The 25,902-nt window shown below is 49.6% G+C and overlaps 1 protein-coding gene across 1 annotated transcript in view; it reads right to left on the bottom strand.

Moving 5' to 3' along the window:
* LOC119971581 (mucin-6-like) overlaps positions 1-25,902 on the bottom strand; it is a 246,839-nt gene that overhangs the window by 160,582 nt on the left and 60,355 nt on the right. The window contains exon 8 of the mRNA XM_038807348.1: positions 10,994-11,158. Within this exon, the coding sequence (XP_038663276.1) occupies positions 10,994-11,158 (165 nt within the window). The remainder of the gene's footprint in view (positions 1-10,993; positions 11,159-25,902) is intronic.

Below are 25,902 nucleotides of genomic sequence, written 5' to 3' on the forward strand. Positions count from 1 at the left end.
TGACCGGCCCATTCAGCCCCCTCACGTTCCAAGTAATCAACCGGGTCGCGGAGCGACCCGTCCCTTCCCCTGTCTATTAGCCATGTCCTGTCCCCTGTTCGCCCCGGGTCGACCCTCCCCTTCTGACCCGTTCCCCATGGCGATGGCCCCCCCCCCCCTCTCTCCTCCCTTTCTTCCCTTCCCGTCCTCGGCCTTTCCAGCAGCAACCCGGTATCCCCCCCTAACCCCCCTTCCCCCCCCCCCCCCCCCCCCCCCCCCCCCTGGCTAGGACCCCTCCTAGCCGCGGTGTATCCACCATCGTACTCCCGAGAGTCAGCTGGTTTTCGCTGACCCGGCTGCCCCTGCCACACTCCGACTCCTCCCGATGTGGGGGGGGAGGGGCCTCCCCCCCCCCTTGCCATCCCTCTCTGACCCCGCTTCAGCGTGGGAAAAGCCGCCATTGCTGGCCACACCCCACTCTTCTCTCCTCCCCCTTCCTCCGTCCCGCGCGCGGGAAACAGGGGAAAGCCCGCGCTTTCGCCCGGCCACACCCTACCCCGCCATCTTCAATTCCACCCCCGTCCCCATCCAAGCCCATAAAAAAGCCCCCTTAAAACGAGAGGAAGAAAAAAGAGAAAAAGAAAACACGCATAACCAACTTGCACCCCCCCCGTCCCGCCTCCCCAACTTAACAATATAACAATATAAATAACAAATCTCAAATAAATACATAAATACATAACTATGCCTGCATAACTAAATAACTACCCAATAATAACGTATTTAACCATCACCCTCCATCGAACAGAACAGTAACCATAACCCTTAAAGAACAGATCAAAAAACAGTAAAAAAGCCCCCCCTACAACAACAATAATTAAGGGAAGTTGGCAACGGGAAGAGACACACAAAAAGGAACAAAGAAACCCCCCATAACACAAGTTTCAAAGAAACCAAACGATCCATCAACTTTAACCAAGTTCCGACCTGGCCTAAGAAAGACATGGGCCACTTGATCAGTCAAGGGTACTCGGGCGGCCTCGACCGCCGGCGTTCCCAAGTTCTAGTTCAGGTCCAGCTTTTCCTCCCGAACAAAAGTCCATGCCTCCTCTGGGGTCTCAAAGTAATGGTGCTGGTCCTTGTAGGTGACCCACAAGCGCGCTGGCTGCAGCATTCCGAACTTGATCCTCTTTGCGTGCAGCACCGCCTTCGTCCGGTTAAACCGGGCCCGCCGCTTTGCCACCTCCGCACTCCAGTCCTGATATATCCGCACCGTCGAATTCTCCCATTTGCTGCTTTTCTCCCTCTTGGCCCACCTCAGCACTTTCTCCCGATCACAGAAACGCTGGAATCGCACCAGCACCGCCCTCGGGGGCTCGTTCGCCCTAGGCCGCCTAGCCATGACCCGATATGCTTCTTCCAGCTCCAGGGGCGATGGACCGGCCCCCTCTCCCATCAGGGAGCTCAGCATCTCCGCTACATATTTCGGGAGATCAGGCCCCTCCAGGCCTTCTGCTAGGCCCAGGATCCTCAAGTTCTTCCGCCTCATTCGAGTGTCCAGCTCCTCAAAGCGGCTCTGCCATTTCAGGTGGAGTGCCTCGTGCACCTCCACCTTTCCCACGAGGACCGTGGCCTCCTCCTCCCTTGCAGTCATCTCCTGCTGCAGCTCTCTTATCGACGCCTCTTGGGTCGCCTGGGCCCCCATCAGCCTTGTGGTCGTCGCGTTCATAGACTCTAAGAGTTCCACTTTCAGCTCCGTAAAACACCGGAGGAGAGCGGCCTGCTGCTCCTCCGCCCATTTTCTCCAATCTTCTAGTGCGCCACCGGCCGCCATTTTGGTCCTCTTCCCCCGCTTTTTTCGGGGAGCTGCTGCCGCTTTTTTTGTCGCCCCACTCCGAGTACCGACCATAAAGTTGGTCTCACTCTCCTCAGGGAGCCTTCCCCCACCGGGATTCGTCTTTACAGTACCGTCGGGGCCCTCCAATCGGCCCTTAAACACCTTTGTCGCAGGAGCTGCCAAATGTGCGACTTAGCTGGTCATAGCCGCAACCGGAAGTCTCCTTCCTTTTTCCTCTTGACTAGAAGCTCCACTTATCTTGTCATCCAAAGCTCCTTCACCTTACCATTCCTTCCTCATTTCACTGGGACAAAACTTTTCAGCACTCGCAGCAAGTGCTCCTTAAACAACCCCCACATTACTGTTGTGCATTTCCCCAAGAAAAATTGTTCCCACTTTATGCTCCTCAGCTCCTGTCTAATAACAGTATAATTTCTCCTCCCCCAATTAAATACCTTCCCATACTGTGTGTTCCTATCACTCTCCATGACTATGATAAGGGTCAAGGAGTTGTGGTTACAGTCACCGAAATGCTCTCCCACCGTGAGATCTGACACCTGGCCTGGTTCGTTGCCGAGCGCCAAGACCAATATGGCCTCTCCCCTCGTTGGCCTATCTACATATTGAATCCTTCCTGTACACACCTGACAAAATCTGTTCCATCCAAACCATTTGCACTAAGGAAGTTCCAGTCAATATTAGGAAAGTTTAAGTCACCCATGACAACAACTCTGTTACTTCTGCACTTTTCCAAGATCTGCTGCCCAATCTGTTTGTCTCCTTTCTTGTTTCTAACTTCCACCCATACTGACTCAGTAGACAAACCCTCCTCAACTACCTCCTTTTCTGCAGCTGGGGTGCACTCGCTAATTAACAGTACCACTCTCCCTCCTCTTTTACCTCCCTCACAATTCTTCTGAAAACATCTAAACCCTGGAACATCTAACAACCATTCCTGCCCCTGTGAAATCCATGTCTCCGTAATGGCCACAACATCGCAGTTCCAAGTACTGATCCATGCTCAAAGTTCATCTCCCTTATTCCTGACACTGCTTGCATTGAAACATTTAACCCATTCCACTGAGTGCAAGACCCAGGTGATGGCACCGGCAATGAGTGGCACCGAGGCCAACACTGGTAGGGTGACGACCGCAGTGGAGAGCCTGGTGCCTGACGATGGCACCATTAGTGAAAGTGCCCAAGGCATCACTCAGTCGGCGATGGCCATGGCCGATAATCTGGGGGATGTCACCCAGTACTAGGCTGACCTTGATAAGATTCTGCGGGACATGCCCCGCTCTCAGATACACATGACCAAGGCGCTGCGGAGCTTGTCCCAGTCGCAGGTGGGCAATGCCAAGGCACTGCAGAGCATGTCCTAGTCACTGAAGAGCATCGCCGAGGGCATCAACATGATGGGGCAGATATTTGGGAACTGTCACAATATACATCTATGTATATAATGGAGTGCAGACAGGCAGTGATTGACACATAGGATGACCAGTAAGCACACAGTTCAGAGCAGCCAATCACCAGACAGGACACTGCCACTATAAAGCCAGAGGGCACTAGGTTTCCCACTCTCTCGGGCCCCAGCCACTGAGACAGTCAGAGTTTGTGAGCTAGCCAGTGCAAACACCATGTGGTAGCTAGTAAGTCTGGTTAGGCTAGGACATAGGTCTCTGGTCAAGTCAGCATAGTGTCAACCCACAGTTGAACATGTATAATAGTTAAGATGTTAAATAAAATCATGTTGCATCTTATCAAGTGTTGGAGGTCTGTCTCTCGCTACGCTGCATCAAGTGCTGTCCACATCGACCCAGCCTGTCCAACACATCATGGTACCAGTGAGTGATGCTGAAATTTGACAGACCTACCTTGAGTGAATCAGCGTTGACCAGCAAACAGCCGTCCAGTGACATGGAAAACGTCTGCCCTCCTCCGTAGCTCCGCATCGCCGGCAACCTCGGTTCAAATTGGAAGATCTTCAAAACAACTTCCAACTCTATCTCAAAGCCATCGACCTCGAGGCCGCATCGGACGCCAGGAAGATTGCACTATTCCTCTCCACAGCCGGGGACCACGCCATCCACATCTATAACTCCCTTACATTCGCTGAAGGCGAAGACAAGACAACATTTAAAACAGTCCTGCTGAAGTTCGACAGCCATTGCGACTTTGAATGGCACATTTTCTAGCAGAGGCTTCGGGGTAAGGATGGACCTTTTCAGTCCTTTTTGACCCATCTCCGCACCCTCACGCAGTCATGTAACTATGACTCGACAACTGATTCCATGATCCGGGATCAGATCGTTTTCGGGGTCCACTCCGATTCCCTTCGCCAGCAGCTCCTGAAAGTCAAGCAGCTCACCCTCACCATCGAAATGTGCGTCCTCCACGAGCACGCTAACAACCGGTATTCGCACATCAGGGCGGCAGCAACGGCAAAGCTAACCCCCCACGAGGCCGAACGGGTGCAGGCCATCGCACAAATGTAGGACCTGAGTCTTGATGACTGGCCATTTCTCGTGCTTTTCTCGGGCTCCAGCGCATGCGCGCCACGACCAAGGGGATGGCGAGACCGACGTCCAGCCTGCGCAGGTGCATACGTCATTCGACCGCACTGCGCATACGTGTTGGTGCACGGAACACGCTGACGTTGGCGTCATGACGTGTCTGAATTATGGCTCCACCCATTTAAAGCGGCAATGTCCGGCAAAATCATGACGGTGTCTACAGTGTGGCAAGCTTGGCCACTACGCAGCCCTTTGCAGATCTGCTCCACTGCCCAGCATCCAGCGATCCCAGCCACGGCGCAGAATCGTCCGTTCGATATAGCAGGCCGACCCCGACAGCCCAACAGATCCTGACGCCGAGTGCCTCAAATCCCCATTCCGGGCGGGCATCATTACTAAGCATGCTCTGTCTTTCTCAAAGATGGTGCAACACCTCCTGACGACGAGTGGTGTGCTGACCTCACAGTTAACAAGGCTCGCATCCATTTCAAACTGGACACCGACGCATCAGCGAACCTCATTTCAAAATCCGATCTCAACACCATCAGTCCAAGTATTCTTCCACCGGCCTGCCAGCTCCTTGACTACAATGGCAATGGCATTGCTGCTAGTGGCTTATGCCAACTCGGAGTTTCCAATAAGTCATTTAAGCGACGCTGCGATTTAAGATCGTAGGACCTGACAGAGCATCCCTGCTCGGTGCTCGGGCCTGCAAACTCCTGAACCTGGTTCAGCGAGTCCACACCATATCATCCTCACAGGCGACGGCCTTACCTGATGAAAACTTCCAGGCTCAAATTGATAACATCATAGCGCAGTACCATAGCGTGTTCGACGGTATGGGCACACTCCCATACTGATACAAAATACTACTGAAACCAAACACCACCCCTGTGGTTCACGCACCACGTCGGGTGCCGGCACCCCTCAAGGACCGCCTCAAGCAGCGGTTGCAAGACCTCCAGGACTAGGGCATCATATCAAAGGTCACAGAACCCACGGACTGGGTAAGCTCCATGGTCTTCGTCAAGAAGCCATCAGGGGAGCTTTGAATCTGTATCAACCTCAAAGATTTAAACTGCAACATCATGAGGGAAAATTACCCGATACCAAAGCGAGATGAGTTGACCAGCGAGATGGCTCATGCCAAACTCTTTACGAAGCTGGACGCCTCCAAGGGGTTCTGGCAAATACAGCTGGATGCATCCAGTCGCAAGCTGTGCACATTCAATACCCTGTTCGGCCACTACTGCTACAACCGGATGCCTTTTGGCATCATCTCTGCCTCAGATGTATTTGGGCAGCACGGTAGCATTGTGGATAGCACAATCGCTTCACAGCTCCAGGGTACCAGGTTCGATTCCGGCTTGGGTCACTGTCTGTGCGGAGTCTGCACATCCTCCCCGTGTGTGCGTGGGTTTACTCCGGGTGCTCCGGTTTCCTCCCACAGTCCAAAGATGTGCGGGTTAGGTGGATTGGCCATGATAAAATTGCCCTTAGTGTCCAAAATTGCCCTTAGTGTTGGGTGGGGTTACTGAGTTATGGGGATAGGATGGAGGTGTTGACCTTGGGTAGGGGGTAGGGAGCTCTTTCCAAGAGCCGGTGCAGACTCGATGGGCCGAATGGCCTCCTTCTGCACTGTAAATTCTATGAAATTCTATGAAATTTCACCGCAAAATGGAACAGATGATGGAGGGTATCGAGGAGGTGTGAGTGTAGGTTGATGATGTCATAATCTGGTCCACAACTCCTCAGGAATCCATCGATCGCCTCAAGCAGGTATTCCACAGAATCCATGAGCATTGTCTCTGGCTCAACAGGGCCAAGTGCTCGTTCGGTCAATCAGACAACAAATTCCTTGGTGAGCACATCTCGCAGCAAGGCGTGCGGCCAGATGCTGACAAGGTTTCGGCGATCAACGCCATGAAGACCCCAGAGGACAAGAAGGCGGTCCTCCGCTTTCGAGGGATGGTCAACTTCCTTGGGAAGTTCATCCCCAACATGGCGTCCCACACCACAGCCCTCCGCCATCTCGTTAGAAAATCGATGGAATTCCAGTGGCTGCCTGCTCATGAGAAATAATGGCGTGAGCTGAGGGCAAAACTGATCAAAGACCCGGTGCTGGCGTTTTTCGACCCCACCAAGGAGACAAAAATATCCACTGACGTGAGCCAGGACGGTATTGGGGCGGTGTTCCTCCAATGGGATGACTCCTCCTCTTGGGCCCCAGTTGCGTATGCCTCCAGAGCCATGACGCCCACTGAGCAACAGTATGCTCAGATTGAGAAGGAATGCCTGGACCTCCTAACGGGAATCGACAAGTTCCACGACTATGTATATGACCTCCCTAAATTCACAGTTGAGACGGACCACAGGCCATCAGTCCATATCATCCAAAAAGACCTCAATGACATGACGCCATGGTTACAACGAATCCTTCTCAAGTTACGCCGCTACGATTTTGAACTGGTCTACACACCAGGCAAAGAACTCATTGTTGCAGATGCCCTGTCCAGGTCTATCACCACACCGTGTGAGCAAACTGACATTGTCTGTCAAATCAACGCGCAGGTGCAATTCTGTGTCTCCAGCTTTCCGGCCTCTGATGAGTGGGTCATTCAAATTCGTGAGGAAATGGCCAGGGATCCTCTGCTCCATCGGGTGATGCAGCACCTCACGAATGGCTGGCAGAAGGGACAGTGTCCCCAGTTTTACAACGTCAAGGACGATCTGACGGTGGTAGACGGCATCCTCATGAAGCTTGACAGAATCGTGATCCCGCATAGCATGTGAGCTATGGTGCTCGGCCAACTCCACGAGGGTCACCTGGGGGCGAGAAATGTCGACGCAGAGCTCGGGAGACAGTCTACTGGCCGGGCATCAGCCAGGACGTTGCCAACACGGTCCTCAACTGCCCTAAAGTCAAAAATTTCAGCCAGCTCAACCTAAAGAAACTCTGCAGCAACATGAGATAGTGACCTCACCAGGGTCCAAAGTCAGTGTTGACCTTTCTCACGCCAAGGGGCGTGACTATGTCCTCCTGGTCGACTACTTTTCCAATTACCCCGACGTGGTGAGAATGTCCGACCTCACGTCGGCGGCGGTGATTAAGGCATGCAAAGAAACATTTGCCAGACATGGGATACCACTCACGGTGATGAGTGACAACGGCCCCTGTTTTTACAGCCAGGAGTGGTCTGATGCTGCCCGGCTATACAACTTTTGTCACGTCACATCCAAACCCTCCACTACCCGCAGTCAAACTGGAAGGCCGGAAAAGGGGTCCACATTGTCAAAAGATTACTATGTGAGGCTGCAGACTCAACCTGGCCCTGCTGGCATACAGGGCAACCCCGTTGTCCACAAACTTCTACAGTTATGCGATAGAGAGCATCCTGTCCGGCTGCATCAAAGCCTGGTATGTAAACTGCTCGGTCCAAGATTGCAAGAAACTGCAGACTGTGGGGAACTCAGCCCAACGCATCACACAAACTTGCCATCCCCACATTGATTCCGTATACACCTATCGCTGCCTCAGGAATCATAGAATTTACAGCGCAGAAGAAGGCCATTCAGCCCATCGGGTCTGCACCGGCTCTTGGAAAGAGCACCCTACCCAAGGTCAACAACTCCACCCTATCCCCATAACCCAGTAACCCCACCCAACACTAAGGGCAATTTTGGACTCTAAGGGCAATTTATCATGGCCAATCCACCTAACCTGCACATCTTTGGACTGTGGGAGGAAACCGGAGCATCCGGAGGAATCCCACACACACACGGGGAGGATGTGCAGACTCCGCACAGACAGTGACCCAAGCCGGAATCGAACCTGGGACCTGGAGCTGTGAAGCGATTGTGCTATCCACAATGCTACCGTGAGGAAGGCAGACAGCATTATCAGAGACCCTCCCACCCAGTCATTGCCTTCTTCCAGACCCTTCCATCAGGCAGATGGTACAGAAGTCTGAAGATTCGCACATCCTGACATAGGAACAGCTTCTTCCCCACAGCTACAAGACTCCTCAATGACTCCCCCTCGGAGTCGACTCCACTTTGGAGCCATTGATGTAGGCGGGAGGGTGTGTCACGCTGCACCTCCTGAAGTTGATGATCAGTTTCTTGGTCTTTCCAACATTTAGAGAGAGGTTGTTTTCAGTACATCATGCAACCTAGTGACTTATCTCCCTCGTGTAGTCTGATTCGTCGTTGTTTGAGATGCGGCCCAACAAAGTCGTATCATCTGCAAACTTATAGGTTGAGTTGGATTAAATCTTGCTGATGTGTTGGGCAGGCTGGGTCTAGGTGGACTGCGTTTGATGCAGTGTAGCGAGAGACTTCCAACACTTGATGAGATGCAACACGATTTTATTTAACATCTAACTGTTTTACATATCCAACTGTGGGTTGACACAATGCTGACATGATGGAGACCTGATGCTAGCCTGACCAGACTTACTGACTACCACATGGTTTTTGCACTGGCTATGCTCATGAGCTCTGACTGTCTCAGAGGCTGGATCCCGAGAGAGCAGGAAAACTGGTGCCCTCTGGCTTTATAGTGGTAGTGTCCTGTCTGGTGATTGGCTGCTGTGTTCTGTATGCTTACTGGTCATCCTGTGTGTCAATTACTGCCTGTCTGCACTCCATTATATACATGGATGTATATTATGACATCTCCCCCCTTCTTTTTGAAGTTTGTGTTCAGAGAATAAATATCAAGGTGCATGTGCGTGAAAATGTGTATGTGTACGTGACTATATACAGAATATGCTAAAATGGACTTATATACATAGGAAGGTGTCGCTAGTGCAGATATAGGGCAGATGAAATGGTAAAAAAAACGATATTTACAGATGTCAAAACGATGAGGTGACAAAATTGTGCAAACATTCAGTCCACAAGTTTAGTCTCTGTGGCGGGCGACAAATTCTGGTTGATTGCCTCAAGGGTGGATCAGGGGCCGCCTGCACTTGGATAGGCGAGACTGCCGCCAATGCGGTGGGCGAAGAGGTCGGCAGGATTGCTGGTAGATCGGTGACCTTGTGGCAGGGCGCATCCAGAGGAAGAGGTGTGTGAGGTGGGACATCATGGTTGGGTGGCGGGTGTGGAAGTCTGCGCAGCGCCCGCCTGTTGCATCGTAGGAAAGAGCCATCGACCATGCGAACGAGGAACGATCTCGGGGCCACTTGCTTGACCACCAGAGCTGTGGCAGACCAGCCGCCATCAGGCAGCTGTACACGAACTCGATCAGTTGGGACCAGCTCGGGGAGATCCATGGCATGAGCGTCGTATGCTGATTTCTGTTGGGCCCGAGACTGCTGCATCTTCTGTATGACCGGGAAGTTGTCAAGGTCTGGAATGTGGATGGCTGGAACCGTTGTTTGCAGAATGCACTGGAGACATCTGCAAACTTATAGATTGAGTTGGATTAAATCTTGCCACACAGTCATGTGTGTATTGGGAGTACAGTAGAGGACTGAGCACACATCCTTTTGGAGCTCCGGTGTTGATCTGTTCCCTATAAGAACATTGGGCGTGATTCTCCGAAATGGAAACAAAGTCCCGACGCCGGAGTGTAAACCGGAGTGTTTCACTCCGGCGTCGGAGCCCGCTCCCAGTCCCCTATTCTTCCGCCCCCAAGGGGCCTGGAGCGACGTTGCGTATTTTACGCATGCTGGACCTTGGCGGCGCGTAAAAAGTGATGTCGCATAAATGACGTGGCCGGCGTCGCGTAAATGAAGCCACCTACGCATGCGCGGTGGCCGTCCTCCCCGAGGCCGCCCTGCAAGAAGATGGCGGATGGATCTTGCGGGGCAGTAGAGGAAAGGAGGCCCCCTTTAGAGAGGTCAGCCCGCCGATCGGTGGGCCCCAATCGCGGGCCAGACCCATCGGAGGCCCCCCCGTTGAAGGAACCCCCCCCCCCCCCCCCCCCCTCCACAGGCCGCCCCCCCCAGCGTTCCTGCACAGTTCCCGCCGGCAGCGACCAGGTGTGGATGGCGCCGGCGGGAACCTGTCGGGTTGGAGCGGCCGCTCGGCCCATACGGGCCGGAGAATGGCAGGGGTAGCGGAGAATCGCCGTTGTGAGTGTCTCGGGCGATTCTCCGGCAGGCGCTGCGCAGAACTTGACAGGGCCGTTCTCACCGGTTGGGAGAATGGCGGGAATGTGTCGGACTGGCGTCGCGCGATAAAATGGCACGGCCGGCGATTCACCCAACCGGCGCGGCCTCTGAGAATCGCGCCCACTATTCACGACGCCCTATTCTGCTCTTGCTCATATATTTGCTTTGTTTGGCACCTTATTCCACACTGGAACCAATCACTGTTTTTCGATGTACCATTTGACAATGTTCTCCGTTGATTATTCTTGTGTCTACTATGTTCGTACTGTGTACGTTCCTTGGCCACAGAAAAATACTTTTCACTGTACTTCGGTACATGTGACAATAAATCAAATCAAATGAAAATCAAATCAAATAAAAAAAACTGGAAATGCACATTGAAAAATGTAAGACAGGTTGTGTCCATTCCTCCCACTGTAAAGCCCCAGAAACGTGTACAAACAATATGCTAGAGGTAATTCTGCCGAATTGCTTACTCATTCAAAATAATCTGAACTGCAAAAATCAGCTGCAAAGAAAGGGTTGTTTTAGACACTTACATTTGAAGTGACTATGGGAGCATGGGTCTGGATGTTTGTCAATCACGTGTTTGCAATATCCACCAATGTGCCAAGTGTTGACAAATATAGCTGCAATCCCTTCTGAGATTTCCATACTGCTCTTGAAATCATCTTTCGAGTCTCCATTGAAATTACCACACAATCCTGTAAAAGAATAAGTGATGCACATTTATTAGTCAGATTCTGTCAAGTGAAATTTGTCATTGTGAATTGCAGCAGCATGTCAATAACCAGCAGTGTCCAAGACGAGCGGTCCATGCATTTGTATACACCTCCCAGTTCCACACCACAAAACTCCAAACTCAAAATGTGTCTATTAGCTATTCAAAGGGTGTGTGAAACAAAGAGAAATGAGAGGCCACTCTCGTTTTTAAGATGAGAATCGAAAAAAAAGGCAGAGACGATCAGAGCTCCCAGTCACCTGTCATTTCAGACCTTAATGCCACTTTCCAATGAAACTTAACATAAGCCAAGAAACAGCACCTCATCATTAAACTGGTCTTCTGAGCTCAATACTGAGCTCAACAATTTTAGATTGCAATCACTTCAGTAATTTTGTTTTGTCTATCTTTGTACATTTTTACTTTTACAATTTTGTTTTCTCTTTTTTCCCTTTGCTTTCGGGCAGCAGTTAATTGTACACGATTCTGCCATTCATACCTCTACACATCTCATGTATTGTTGTTACTAATCTCATTACCACTCACTCCTTATACCTTTTTATCATTTAATTTAGCCTGTCTTCCACCACATCACAGACGTTCTCTTCTGTTTCTCTTTCAAGAATCAAAGAAGAAATAGCTAATCATTTAGGAAAGCTGAATATAATCAAACCTAGTCAACATGGTTTCTCAAAAGTAAATCATGTTTGACAAATTTGCTCAGATTCTTTGAGGGTGTAACAGGGAGAGTAGATGTAGTGTATTTCGATTTCCAAAAGGCATTTGACAAGGCACCGCATAAGAGGCTGGTGCATAAAATAAAAGCCCATGGAATTGGAGGAAGTATGTTAGCATGGATTGAAAACTAGCTGTCACATAGAAAAACGAAGGGTTGGAATAAATGGGTCCTTTTCAGAGTGGAAAGATATAACTGGTGGAGTACCACGGAGATCATGGGTGGGATTCTCCCACAATCGGCAGTGCAAGACGTACCGGCGCCAAAGAGTGGCGTGAACCCTCTGGCTTCGGACCGCATGGAAGGTGTGGAATCCTCCGCACTTCCGGGGGCTAGGCCGGCGCTGGAGTGGTTGGCACCACGCCAACTGGCGCTGGAGGGCACGTGGCACATGCACAGGAGCACCAGCGTGTTCTGGTGCTTGCGCAGAACCGCTGCCGTGATTCCTGCGCATGCACAGCGGGTTGGTTTCTTCTCCGCGCCGGCCAGCGGGAGGGGGGGGGGGGGGGGGGGAGGGTCGGAGAATCCGGCCCATGTTTCTTTTAGAATTAATAAAGTCAGTTTAGGTAGGGGATTGGTTTGATGTTCCAAACGTTTGGTGTTATGAATAGTTCTCTGTGTGGGGGGCCACCCTGCTAGCTAGAAAATGTAGTCAATGGAAATGACATTCACCTGAAGAAGGAGCCGTGCTCCGAAAGCTCGTGTTTGAAACAAACCTGTTGGACTTTAACCTGGTGTTGTAAGACTTCTTACTGTGCTCACCCCAGTCCAACGCCGGCATCTCCACATAATGGAAATGAAGGATGAGGTTATCTGTGGCTTGTACAGTGGCGGGGGTGGGGGGGGGGGGGATTATTAAGTATGAGTTTAGGGATTTTTGTTATTGAGTGATTGTGTATGATGGGAGTTGGTATATGGGGCTTGGTTGGGTTTACTTGGTTGTTTGGATGTGGAGTTGGTGGGTAATGAGAGGGGTCGCGGTTAGTTTTCTGGGGGGACTGGGGAGTTTTCTTTGCCCTGTTGTGTTGGAGGATCTGGCAGCTACCTTGGTTGGGCCCGGTGTCGGCCTTTCCTGGGGGGGGGGGGTTACTGGATGGCCACACAAGGCGGGAATGGCTGACTCCAGTTGATGACCCCCATCCGGCTGGTCACATGGAATGTGAGAGGGCCGAGTGGCTCGGTAAAGAGGTCTAGGGTGTTTGTGCACCTTAGGACATTGAAAGCCAATGTGGTGCTGTTGCAGGAGACCAATTTGCAAGTTGGATATCAGATAAGGTTGCGGAAGAGTTGGATGGGGCAGCTCTTTCATTCGGGATTTGATAGTAGAGCCCAGCGGGATGCATCCTGATTAATAAGAAGATAGCCTTTTCGGCGGTGAAGATTTTGACGGATCCAAATGGGAAGTCTGTAGTGGCTAGTGGATTTTTAGTGGGTGTACCGGTGGTTCTGGTCAATGTATATGCCCAAAATTGGGACGATGCAGCTTTTATTAATAAGTTGTCGTCTTTGATCCCAGATTTGGATTCACAGCAGCTAATCAAGGGGTGGAGACTTTAATTGTGTATTAGATCCCTCAGTGGATAAGTCGAGGCCTAAGGCATTGAAGCCTTTGAGATGGCAAAGGCACCATTGGCTTTTGTAAGTTGCAGCAAACTCAAAACCAGAGCTTGCAAAGAAACCTGCAGAACAGTCAGAAATTAACTGCTGTAAACGACAAACCCTCCCCAAAATAAGTCAGGAACATCCTCTCCTCTAAACACCACTCCCACATCGTAATGGCTACTAAGTCATGCACTAGAAAATCCCCAGCAGATGCAGGAATGGAGCCCTGTGCTAATTTATTTCAACTTAAAGCATAATGTCAAAATGTATTGGCAACAAAGGAATTTTGCACTACCATACTGAGCATCTTACATGTCTTACTGATTAATCTGCAAGGTACATTCAAAAGTTGATTCGATTAACACCAAAGAAACCTGGAAGTGCTAAAATTCTCCAGCAAAAGTTGCAACAACCAGGGAAGGAAATCAAACTGCTGGAGGACACCCCAACTAGAGAAGGAGCTGTGAGAATCCTAATGGAGATAAAGAGGTGAAACTTCTGAAAGCTGCCTGTAGGTCGCAGCAGGGAACAACAACCGGACCTGGGAGAAGACAGTCTTGGCTAGTCGAGGAGATAAAAAGGCAAACGCCAAACCCAGGAGTGTTGTGAGAGCGAGAGACCAAAGGAGACAGACCAGGAGAGATGGGAGCCAGAAACCAAAGGAGCAGAGCAAGTGGAAAAGGCAAAAGAGGCAGAAGGAGCAGAGTAAGCAAAAGAGCAAGCAGAGCAAGTGGTAAAGAGACCAAAGGAACAGCAGCCCAACAGCCACACGGACCAGTCAGTTTTGAGGAAGTGTCAGAAACATCCACGTCAGCTGGACTTTTCTCCCAGGGGACAGCGAATAAGCTGCTCAACCCACAGAAACTCCCAATTAGTTTAGAGTGTTGAGGTTTTGGGGTTGGTGAGTGAATATATATGTTTATGCTTGTGGGTGTTGGAAGTAAATTAGTGTAAAAGTAAGAACTTTTGTTCTGCCATTTAGTCGCTCGTTTTTATAGTATAGTGTTTTTATAACTGGTGAGATGGCATAAGGACAATTCCATTGGTTAGGTATAAACAGTGAGACTTGTTCCCTCTCTCTTGTGAAGCTGTCTCAGTGCAACACTTCCGGGTTGTGGTTTCAACACCTGCAGGAGAGAGACACCGACAGTTATCTGTGACACCCAATACCAGCCTGTTGTGGAGTAAGGGAGATTGAATCCACGCCTCGGTTAACTCAGGAATCTGCACATTAAAGTGAGACTCTCGCTTTAATATGCAGATTTACTAAAAAGTGATCCTGTCCACAATGGATGGGATTCACATTGCAATGTCTCATGAGATTGCATTAGATCTCGCGAGGCATTGCGGGCCGGGTAGATCCCGGGAACGGAGTCTCCCAGCTTTTATCGGCCATGCTGCATCATGGTGAGCTTCTTTTCGGATGCACTCCATCATTTATTTATTTTTAAAAATAAATTTAGAGTAACCAATTCATTTTTCCAATTAAGGGGCAATTTAGCATGTTCAATCCACCTACCCTGCACATCTTTAGGTTGTGGGGGCGAAACCCACGCAAACACGGGGAGAATGTGAAAACTCCACATGGACAGTGACCCAGAATCGAACCTGGGACCTCGGCGCCGTGAGGCAGCAGGGCTAACCCACTGTGCCACCATGCTGCCCCACTCCATCATTTATGACCATGCCTCAGTTGTCAAGGACCAAAAGTCTGAAATTCACTCCCTAATCCTCAATTTCTCTTTTCAACTTCAAGATGTTGCTGAAAACATGCCTTTTTGTCAAAGCTTTTGATTATATCCCTGATGATTATGTGCTTCAATGTCAAATTTACTTTTAAATTAAGGCAAACTACTGCGGATACTAAAAGTTTGAAGAAGTCTGACGGACTTGAAACGTTAACTCTGTTTCTCTCTCCACAAATGCTGCCAGACGTGTTGCGTTTTTCCAGCATTTTCTGTTTTTATGAATTTGCACATTCTGCCCGTGTTTGCGTGGGTTTCGCCCCACAACCCAATGCTGTGCAGGCTTAGTGGATTGGCCACATTAAATAGCCCCTTAATTGGATATTCTAAATTGTTTTTTTTTTAATCGTGAAACCGGTGTCATGGCTGATGAGGGAGAGCGATGAGGTAGGACACAGAGAAGTGCGACTGTGGGCTGCCAATCCTGACACTGCGGGTTGGCTGGGGTGGGGGCGGGGTGCGGTGTGTATGACAGGATGGCGAAAACATGACCTGTGGCCGGGATCACCTTTCCATGGGACTGAGGCAGTGTCCAGGCATGGACCGCTACTGCCAATGCCCTGCAAGGCAGCCATCTGACTGGGTACTCCAATGACCACCCACCTTGGCCCCTGTAGTCACACTGGCTGTTTGGGTGCTCCACCCTACCAACACCTTCACCCCAGCTCCTGCCCCCACCTCATCACCCTGCAACCACCCTCCGCCATTTCCCTCCCTGCCGCCACCCCCTGGCGGGGAATCACACAGCCCACTCAAGGACAATGCCCACAACAATACCCACAGGGGGTGCCAGAAGGGTGCAGCTGAGCGTACCGCTGGCAAGGGTGGTGCCAGTTGACAGTACCTCTGGCAGCAGGGACAGGCACCAGGGCCAGAGTCCTTATGGTGCCGGGCACCAACAGGGCCAGGGCTGCAGAGGGTGGGGGGAGCAGGGGAGAATAGGCCGGGTCAGAGCCCGGAATGCCAACGGTGGCACCATGCAGCCCAGTGGACTTGGCTGGGCACAGCGGGATGCACCATGCTAACATGTCTGCCTTTCACTCCCTGCAGACAATGGATATTGGATTTCAATCAGGAATGGCGGCCTTCCTGCCTTCCTGCTAGTCGTCGCAGCCTTGGAGGATGTCCTGGAGCTGCTCGAGGAGGAGGAAGCTGCAGCAGCGGACTCTGCCCCAGAGGAACACGAGGCACCTGCCCAACAGGCTGAGGAGGAGGAGGTGCAAAGGAGACAACACATGAGGCACTCTGGGTACCGGCAGCCCCTGTCATTCAAGGACCTGCTGGACCAGGCATGCCATCGATGACTCCAGCTGAGCAGGGAGACAGTGTGGCATATCTGCCAGATCATGGCGCACATGGCACTGCAGGGGAATGGAGAAGGATGCCCCCTCCCGGTGGGTGTCAAGGTGACAGTTGCCTTGAACCTTTACGCCAGGAGGTCCTTCCAGGCGCCAAATGGAACCTGACTGGGATCCCACAGAGCTCGGTGCATAAGCTAATCCACACCATCACGGAGGCCCTATATGCCCGGGTGGCATAATACATCCATTTAATGTGCACCGAGCCCACCAGGATGCCCTGGCAGCGAGGTTCGCCACTATCGCTGACATGCTCCAGCTCCAGGGGGTGATCGATGGGGTGCATGTCCCCTCATGAGCACCTACACAAACCGAAAGGGGTTCCACTCGATGAATGTACATATGTGGCTATCAGCTGTGCATCATGCACGTCTGCGCCCCGTACCCGGGCAGTGTGCGCAACGCCTTCATCCTGGCACACTCGACAATTCTTGACATGTTTGAAACACCAGGCTGGGGGTTGGCTCCTGGGTGACAGGTGTTATGGGCCAGGGTTTAGAAAACACCAAAGTATTTTATGGAGTTCACCTGACCTATAACTGTTTATTGACTTTGGTTACGATGAGCACAAGAGCCTGCCTTTCAGGTGTTATTCAACAGAGTTCTTCAGCTTTTAATCTAAAAAACAAGATTTATTCTACAAATTTAGTTAACATTTGTATAAACAAACACAGTAAGCATTTTTATCAACTACAAACAGAAAGATCCCACACAGCTACAGGAATCTGCTGGAAGGGCCTTCCAGTATGATGCTAGGAGGATCGCCCGCATTGTGGCAATCTGCTGCATCCTCCACAACATCGCGCAGCAGAGAGGCGACATGCTGGAGGAGAAGAATGAACACCAGGCCTCATCCGATGAGGAGGATGCGAGGGGGGGGGAGGCTGGGCAGGACATGGGGCCGAGGCAGGCACGGGAGCCCGCACGACCTGTGCGCCAGGTGCAAAGCACACCGGGTGCTCTGATTGCCTCCAGGTCCACCGCCTGAGGGGTGTGGCACTGGCCAGGGGCACGGATGCCACATCCCACTCCCCCTCCCTTCCCCCATCACACGGTCCCATTAAATACCTGGGGTGGGGGTGGCAGTGGCAGGGATTGTCAGGAGGGTGTAGGGAGCCCAGCCCACCCACTATGTCCGCCCATCGTTCCCCCCCCTCACCATCTCCCAAACCCCATCTCTGGCCCGCCCAGACCAACCCACCCCTCAAACCTGTGTTGTTCTACAGTTGCTTACAGACCACAGTATAGCTTTTATTTAAACAAAATTACGATTTTATCTACACTGCAAAACTGGGTTTCGATACTTAGTACTTTAGAATATGGAATTGATCAATAACATCTAACTAAACTCATCCACTGCTAATTTCACTCCTGGTATGAACCTTCTCACAAACTGCTCTTATGACCTTCACTAGCTGTCTCCTGCTTACACTCCCCGCCTAAGATCTAGCATCAGTGCTTTATATAGTTGTGTCTGCAGTTTCCTCCAGTAGCTCTCTTGACACAACATTAACCCTTGTAATGCTGATAGTTATAATAATACCACAAAACCCATCTCACAATTAACTGAGGCAGGTTGTAACTGTGTTAACAGGTGTTTAATGTGCACAAATATATACAGTTAAGTGCCTTTGCCCCTTAAGCTAAACTCTGCCCTGCACCCATGCCAACTTAACTGGTGTCAAACTTTCTGGGCTTACGATCCCAGGAGTGGAGGCAGACTGCTATGATTCCCGCCCTGTGACCTGGGTCCTCATTGGGGGACATCTTCTGGGGCGACCGGGCCTGTATGTTCCAGGTGTCGTGGTGTCACCTGTTCTGCCCGCTGCGCTGGAGGGGGGGGGTCCGAAATGCTGCGGAGTTCCGGCACTTCCCTGCAAGAGTGATTGACAAGGGCCGCATCACCCCCTCCTCCCTCGGGAGTGCCCGATGGCCGCCGGTCTCCTGTATGGGACGGGGCTGTGACTTGAGTTATCCCTTGAGGTTCCCCCGCCACCTGGTGCTGCCAGTCCTGGAGGCCCACTCTGGTCTCAACCAGGTCTGCATGCTCGCAGCCCTGCAGTACAGGGTGTGGACCATCTCCATTTGAGACTGCGCCACATAATCCATTGACTGTGTCAGCACCTTCTGGGTTTGTGTCATATCAGCTAGTGATTGTGCCATGTCCCTTTGAAACTGGCCACATCGCTCTGTTTCTGCGCCACGTCGGTCAGCGCTTGGGCAATGCTGCCGATGTTCCTATCCATGGCCTGCTGTGACTGGGTCATGCTCAGGAGCGTTGATTTGATTTCCAGGTGGCTCTGGTACATGATTGCCTGTGAGGTGGTAATCCTGTCCCGGGCCTCAGCCAACACCTGAACCAAATACCCCAGGCCTTGGATATGCTGATCCATAGCCAAAACTGCTGCCCCAAATGCCTCCACCATGGCGCTTCCCGAGCGGTCTTTGGGTAGCATGCATGGTCGGCACCACCTCCTGCCTCTGCACACGGTTGCACTCCTCCAACTGTACCCGCAGGTGCTGGATGCTCACCGACAACCCCTCATGCAATCCCTGGTTTTGTGAATGCATCTCCACTGTAGATGGGACTGTCCATTCCAGAAGCCCAAAATGCACCAGAGCGACAGCTAGTCCCAGGAGTCCGCTACACTCCAAACATTTCAGAGGGTGTCCTGTGAAAGGCTGAGACCTGGACAGCCCAAGCTTGCTTTGGGCATCCTGCTGTGGAACACATGCACCCACTTTGGCCTATGGAGATGGAGCTCATGGTGTCACAGAAAGAGGGTATTGGGATTGACTAGACATTCCTGGAGTAACTGGGTGGATTACCTTGGGGTTTCCAGCTGCTGGTCCTCCATGTGGCTGCCCGAGGGATCCTGGATGACCACTTAGGAGAAGGGGCAGCTAGAGTGGAATCCAGCTGCCCCACACTCCTTTCGCATTGACACTGTTGGAGGCCATCTATGGAGTTCAGCCTGTGCAGCAGCAGAGGACCAATGTCCTGGACCAAAGTCTATGCTGGCCACAACCTGCCAGTTTTGACCTTGACGTGTTGGCATGCTGGTGATATTACCTCAGATTGAAGGCAGACGGATTCCTTCATCATGCCTTGCAATCTGAGGAGTACAGCTGACATCCCTTTCTGATTCGAGCCCGACAAAGTCCACTTTACTAACATCTGGGGGTTTGTGCCAAAGTTGGGAGAACTGTCTCACAGACTAGTCAAGCAACAGACAGTCATACTCACAGAATCATACATTACAGACAATGTCCCAGACACCACTATCACCATTCCTGGGGAAGTGCTATCTCACCGGCAGGGCAGACGCACGGAGATGGCGGCACAGTGTATACTGTCCGCAGGGAGTTCCCCGGGTGTCCTCAACATTGACTCAGGACCCCATGAAGTCTCATGGCTTCAGTTTAAACATGGTTAAGGAAACCTCCTGCTGATTACCATGTACTGGCCACCAGCAACTGATGAACCAGTACTCCTCCATGACGAACGCCATTTGGATGAGGCACTGAGGGTGGTAAGGACGCAGAATATGTCCGGGGTGGGGAACTTCAATGCCCATCACCTAGAGTGGCTCGGTAGTACCACCAGAGCTGGAAGGGTGGAAAGGAAATAGCTGCAGCAGGTGGTGAGGGAACCAACAAGAGGGAAAAACATACTTGGCCTCATTCGCACCAACCTGCTTGATGCAGATGGATTTGCCAATGTTAGTATCAGTAGAAGTGAGCAATGCACAGTCTTTGTGGAGACAAAGTCCTGTCTTCATATTGAGGATACACTCCATCATGTTGTGTGGCACAACCACCACTCTAAATGCGATAGACTTCGAACAGATCTAGCAACCAAGACTGGACATCCGTGAGACACTGTGGGTCATTAGCAGTAACATAATTGTATTCAATCACAATCTGCAATCTCATAGCCCGGCATATCCCTCACTCTACCTTTACAACAAGCCAGGGGATCAACCCTGGTTCAATGAAGAGTGCAGGAGAGAATTCCAGGAGGAACACCAGGTATACCAAAATATGAGGCATCAAACTGGTGAAATGACAAAAGAGGACTACTTGTGTGCCAAACAATATAAACAGAAAGTATTCGATAGGGCTAAGCAATTCCACAACGAATGCATCAGATCTAGGATCTGTAGTCCTGCCACATCAAGCCGTGAGTGGTGGTGGACAATTGAACAACGCACTAGAGGCAGCTCCACAAATATCCCCATCCTCTATGATGGAGGAGCCCAGCACATCTGCACAAAAGATAAAGCTGGGGCATTTGCAACAATCTTCAGCCAGAAATGCCGAGTCGATGATCCATCTCGGTCTCCTCCAGAGGTCCCCAGCATCACAGATGCCAGTCTTCAGCCAATACAATTCACTCCACGGGATATCAATAAACAGCTGAAGGCACTGCAAAGACTATGGGCGCTGACAATATTCCAGCAATAGTACTGAAGACTTGTGCTCCAGAACTTGCCCCACCCCAGCCAAGCTGTTCCAGTACAGCTATAACACTGGCATTTACCCGGCAATGTGGAAAATTGCCCATGTGTGCGTTGTACACAAGAAACAGGACAAATCCAACCCAGCTAATTACGCCCTATCAGTCTATTCTTCATCATCAGCAAAGTTATAGAAAGAGTCATCAACAGTGCTATTAAGCGGCACTTACTTGGCAATATCCTGCTCACGGACACTCACCTTGGGTTCCGTCAGGGTCACTGAGCTCCTGACTTCATTATAACCTTGATTCAAACATGAACAAAAGAGCTGGATGCCAGAGGTGAGAAGAGAGTGACTGCCCATGACATCAAGGCAGCATTTGACCAAATATGACATCAAGGAGCCCTAGCTAAACTGCAGTCAATGGGAATCTGGGGGAAAACTCTCTGCTGGTTGGAGTCATACCTGGCACAAAGGAAGATGGTTGTGGTGGTTGGAGGTCAATCATCTCAGCTCCAGGACATCACTGCAGGTGTTTCTCAGGATAATGTCTCGGCCCAACCATCTTCAACTGCTTCATCATAAATTCAGACGTGGGGATGTTCACAGATGATTGCACAATGTTCAACACCATTTGCTACTCCTCAGATAAGGAAGCAGTCCATCTCCAAATGAAGAAAAATCTGGACAGTATCCAGGCTTGGGCTGACAAGTGGTAAGTTACATTTGCGCCACACAAGTGCCAAGCAATTGTAGTGATATTATTGTTGTGTTGTAATTCACCAACTGACCACTAGGAGTCTCATTAGTATATAAGTGAATGTTAGAGTCAGAGGACCTCAGACTGACCGGCGAGCTGGAAGAGAGAGGTTGCTTGTGCATGATCCGTTGTTTTGTATATAGTTTACCCACAGTTAATGTTAATAAATCGTTTATAGCTTTAGCTGCAAGTGTTTTTGTAATATACATCAGTCCATCCGGGAAGAACATTACAGCAATGAAATCTCCTACAAAAGAGGATCTAACCATCACCCCTTGACAGTCGACGGTATTCCCATCACTGAATCCCCCACAATCAACATCCTGGGTGTTGCCATTGATCAGAACCTGAACTGGACTAACCATAATAATACTGTGGCTACCAAGGCAGGTCAAAGGCTAGGAATCCTACGGCAAGTAACTCCTGACTCCCCAAAGCCTGTCCACCATCTACAAGGCACAAGTCAGAAGTGTAATGGAATACTCCCACTTGCCTGGATGAGCGCAGGTCCAACAACACTTAAGAAGCTCAACACCATCTAGGACAAAGGAGCGGCTTGATTGCTCCCTCTTCCACAAATATTCAAACCCTCTTCCACTGACGAACAGTGACAACCGTGTGTATCAACTACAAGATGCACTATAGTAACTTACCAAGGCTCTTTAGACATGGGTTTGGTAATGGTCCAAACCCATAACCACTACCCTCTAGAAGGACAAGAGCAGCAGATACCTGGGAACCCCAACACCTGCAGGTTCCCCTCCAAGTCACTCAACATCCTGACTTGGAAATATATCGTCGTTCCTTCACTGTCACTGAGGAAAAATCCTGGAACTCCCTCGCTAACAGAACTGTGGGTGTACCTACACCTCCAGGACTGCAGCGGTTCAAGGCGGCAGCTCACCACTACCTTATGAAGGGCAACTAGAGATGGGCAATAAATGCTGGCCTAACCAACAACGCCTACATCTCGCAAATGAATAAAAAAAGATTTGGCAAAAAAATTGAATAATTTTAAGTATAAATATAATAAACAATTCACGTTGGCAGAGAGAGCTGGGACACATAATAATGTGATGAAATAAATGCATTTAAAATAAAAAAGGGATGAACTGATTGAATTAAATGAACTCAAACACAATAGAGCCCTGGTCCAGTTAGATTGCATCCACACATTTAAAATAATATACAAAAGAGATACTGAGGAATTTGTACTCATGTTTAATAATTTGACAGAAAAGCATAAAGTCCTGGTCCAGTTAGAATGCACCCATATATTTAAATTAATATACAAAAGAGGTACTGACACATTAGTACTCATGTACTTGGGGCTGGTTTAGCTCACTGGGCTAAATTGCTGGCTGTTAAAGCAGACCAAGCAGGCCAGCAGCACGGTTCGATTCCCGTACCAGCCTCCCTGGACAGGCGCCGGAATGTGGCGACTAGGAGCTTTTCACAGTAACTTCATTGAAGCCTACTCGTGACAATAAGCAATTTTCATTTCATTTCATTTCATGTTTAATAATTTGATTGAAAAGCAGGGATAAGCATGGTGGAAGGAAACAAATCTGAACATTAGTGGCTGAATATAAAAATCTTTTGTCATATGGAATTATGTACACATGAGGCCGTAACTTCTGATGGAATGACAATTCAGTCTGATTGTCACTCTGCTCGTAAATTCTTACCTAAAAATCCATTTAATTCTATTTTACCCTACTTTCCATATCAAACAAGATTTGAGCAGTGCAGCGCATTGCCAGGGATTAGCGTCAAGGACAGTAGAGTTGAAGGTAAGTAATCCATACCTCCTTTTTTATGATACTAGCTGCCGTAAACCAAGTAATTTCAAGAGTCTAGTCAACTTTAAGGGTCTTGGACAAGTTAAGTTCACCAGGTAAATGGATAGCGTTTTGGGGAAGCAGTGTTAGGCTTTGCGAATGGGGGTTGTTCTTCCATGGCTCAAGTTGTGGACACCAGCTTCAGCCAGTATCTGGTTGTTGTGAGGCTGAGTGACAAAGCTCTGTATCTGCTCCCACCCCCATTATTGGTGGAGATTTTCCAGGCTGAGATTCCATCCTCTGTACTGTGGTGTACTGTTCTATGTTCTATATCTTAGATTAAGATAAGTGGACGGCACAGCATTGTGGGCCCAAGGGCCTGTACTGTGCTGTACTGTTGTATGTTCTTTTTTTTCTTATTCTGTTTCAGCTCCTCAGCCTTGTAGTCAGCAGCTCGTCAGCAGGCATTTGGTGACTGTGCAGCTGAAAGTCTCCTGCATGTTGGCAGTGGAACCAGCCAGAACATGGCTTCTTGACCTTCACTTTCAGGTTCACTCCATCCCACCATTGATGTTCCTCAAATCGTAGATTTGGTCTCTGGAGATGCAGCAAAAGCAGGAGGGAGGGAACTTGTGATTGGAGGAGCTGGGACAGACAGCAAGGAAGAGACAGAATCGGCATTGGAGGAACAGCTCTGTTTCTTCCATGTCACTGCTCTTCCAATCACAACTCCGCAGGCCAGTTCCTACTCGCACTGACTGATAGCAGAGTTGCTTTTTTTTGGAACCTCACACCTTGAACTAGCTCTAAGGGTCAGAAAATGTATTTAAAATGGTAGATTTCAGAGACCGAAATGTCAAAAAAACAGTGGAAGTTTTCATCCCTGCAAAGAAAAGTTTGCCAGAGGGCTAGCAGGTTGTTAATGTAATTCTTGTATATAAGGGGTAATATAACCAGGGAATTATAGACCAGTCAGCTTAACATCAGCGGTCAGATACATAATGGAATCCTAATTAAAGGAGACAATAAAATAACATCTAGAAATTAGAAATATAATCATGAATAGTCAACATCGATTTCAAAGAGGAAGATCTTGCTTGACCAATCTTTTTGAAACTTTTTAAGTGGCATCAGAGAAAGTAGACGACAGTAATGTAGTAAATGTAATTTATTTGGATTTCCAAAAGACCGTTAATAAGATGCCCCGCATTAGATTGACGAGTATGGTTAAAGAAGCTAGAGTCAGGGGCAAAATAGTACCATGGATTGCTAGTTAGTTTCAAGGCAAAAAGCAGGGAGTGGGAGTGAAAGCTGGTTATTTAGAGAGGTAGAAGATGATGTTCAAGGATCCGTACTGGATTAATACATTTTCTGACCCTTGGAGCTAGTTCAAGGTGTGGGGTTCCAAAAAAAAAGCAACTCTGCTATCAGTCAATGCAGTAGGAACTGATCTGCGGAGTTGTGATTGGAAGAGCAGTGACCTGGAAGAAACAGAGCTGTTCCTCCTATGCAGATTCTGTCTCTTCCTTGCTCTTTGTCAATGCTCCTCCAATGACAAGTTATTCACAATTTAAATTAATAATTTGGATTTTTCGATTTAAATTGGGGGTGAAGGGTGGTCAATGCTGAGGTCTGTAAAGTGGCAGAATCGTCAAATAACTGGCAAATGAAATTCGACACCAATACATGTAAGGTATGAAGAATCAAGAGATTACTTATTACTGGGAAGGTATGAGTCCATACCTGGTAGAGGAGCAAAAGGGTTTTAAAATACAAATATATCAATCACCAAAAGGTTGGCAAGGCCATTATAAAAAGCAAACCAAGCACAAACTTTTTTTCTCAAGGGACAAAATGGAAAGGCAGAGAAGTCATGCTAAACCTGAAATTTGTGTAGACCATGCCTAGAGCACTGCATGCAGTGCTGGTCGCCACATTATAAAAAGGATATAGAGGAGTTGGAGAGGGTGCATAGAAGATGTATAAGAGTGATTTCAGAAAGGCTTGGGTACACTTATCGAGAAAGGATTGATAGATTGGATCTCCTTGAAAACAAAACGTTGAGCGGTAATTTAATAGAGGTCTTCAGAATTATGAAAGATTTTGATAGAGTGATTAGAGAGTGGTTCGGTGGATTGGCCATGCTAAATTGCCCTTAGTGTCTCAAAAGGTTAGGTGGGGTTAAGAGTTACAGGGATAGGTGCAGGCGAGGGCTTGAGCAGGGTGCTTTTTTCAAGGGCCGGTGCAGACTCAATTTGCCAAATGGCCTCCTTCTTCACTGTAA

The sequence above is a fragment of the Scyliorhinus canicula genome, chromosome 9 (assembly GCF_902713615.1).
Source record: "Scyliorhinus canicula chromosome 9, sScyCan1.1, whole genome shotgun sequence".
NCBI lineage: Eukaryota > Metazoa > Chordata > Chondrichthyes > Carcharhiniformes > Scyliorhinidae > Scyliorhinus > Scyliorhinus canicula.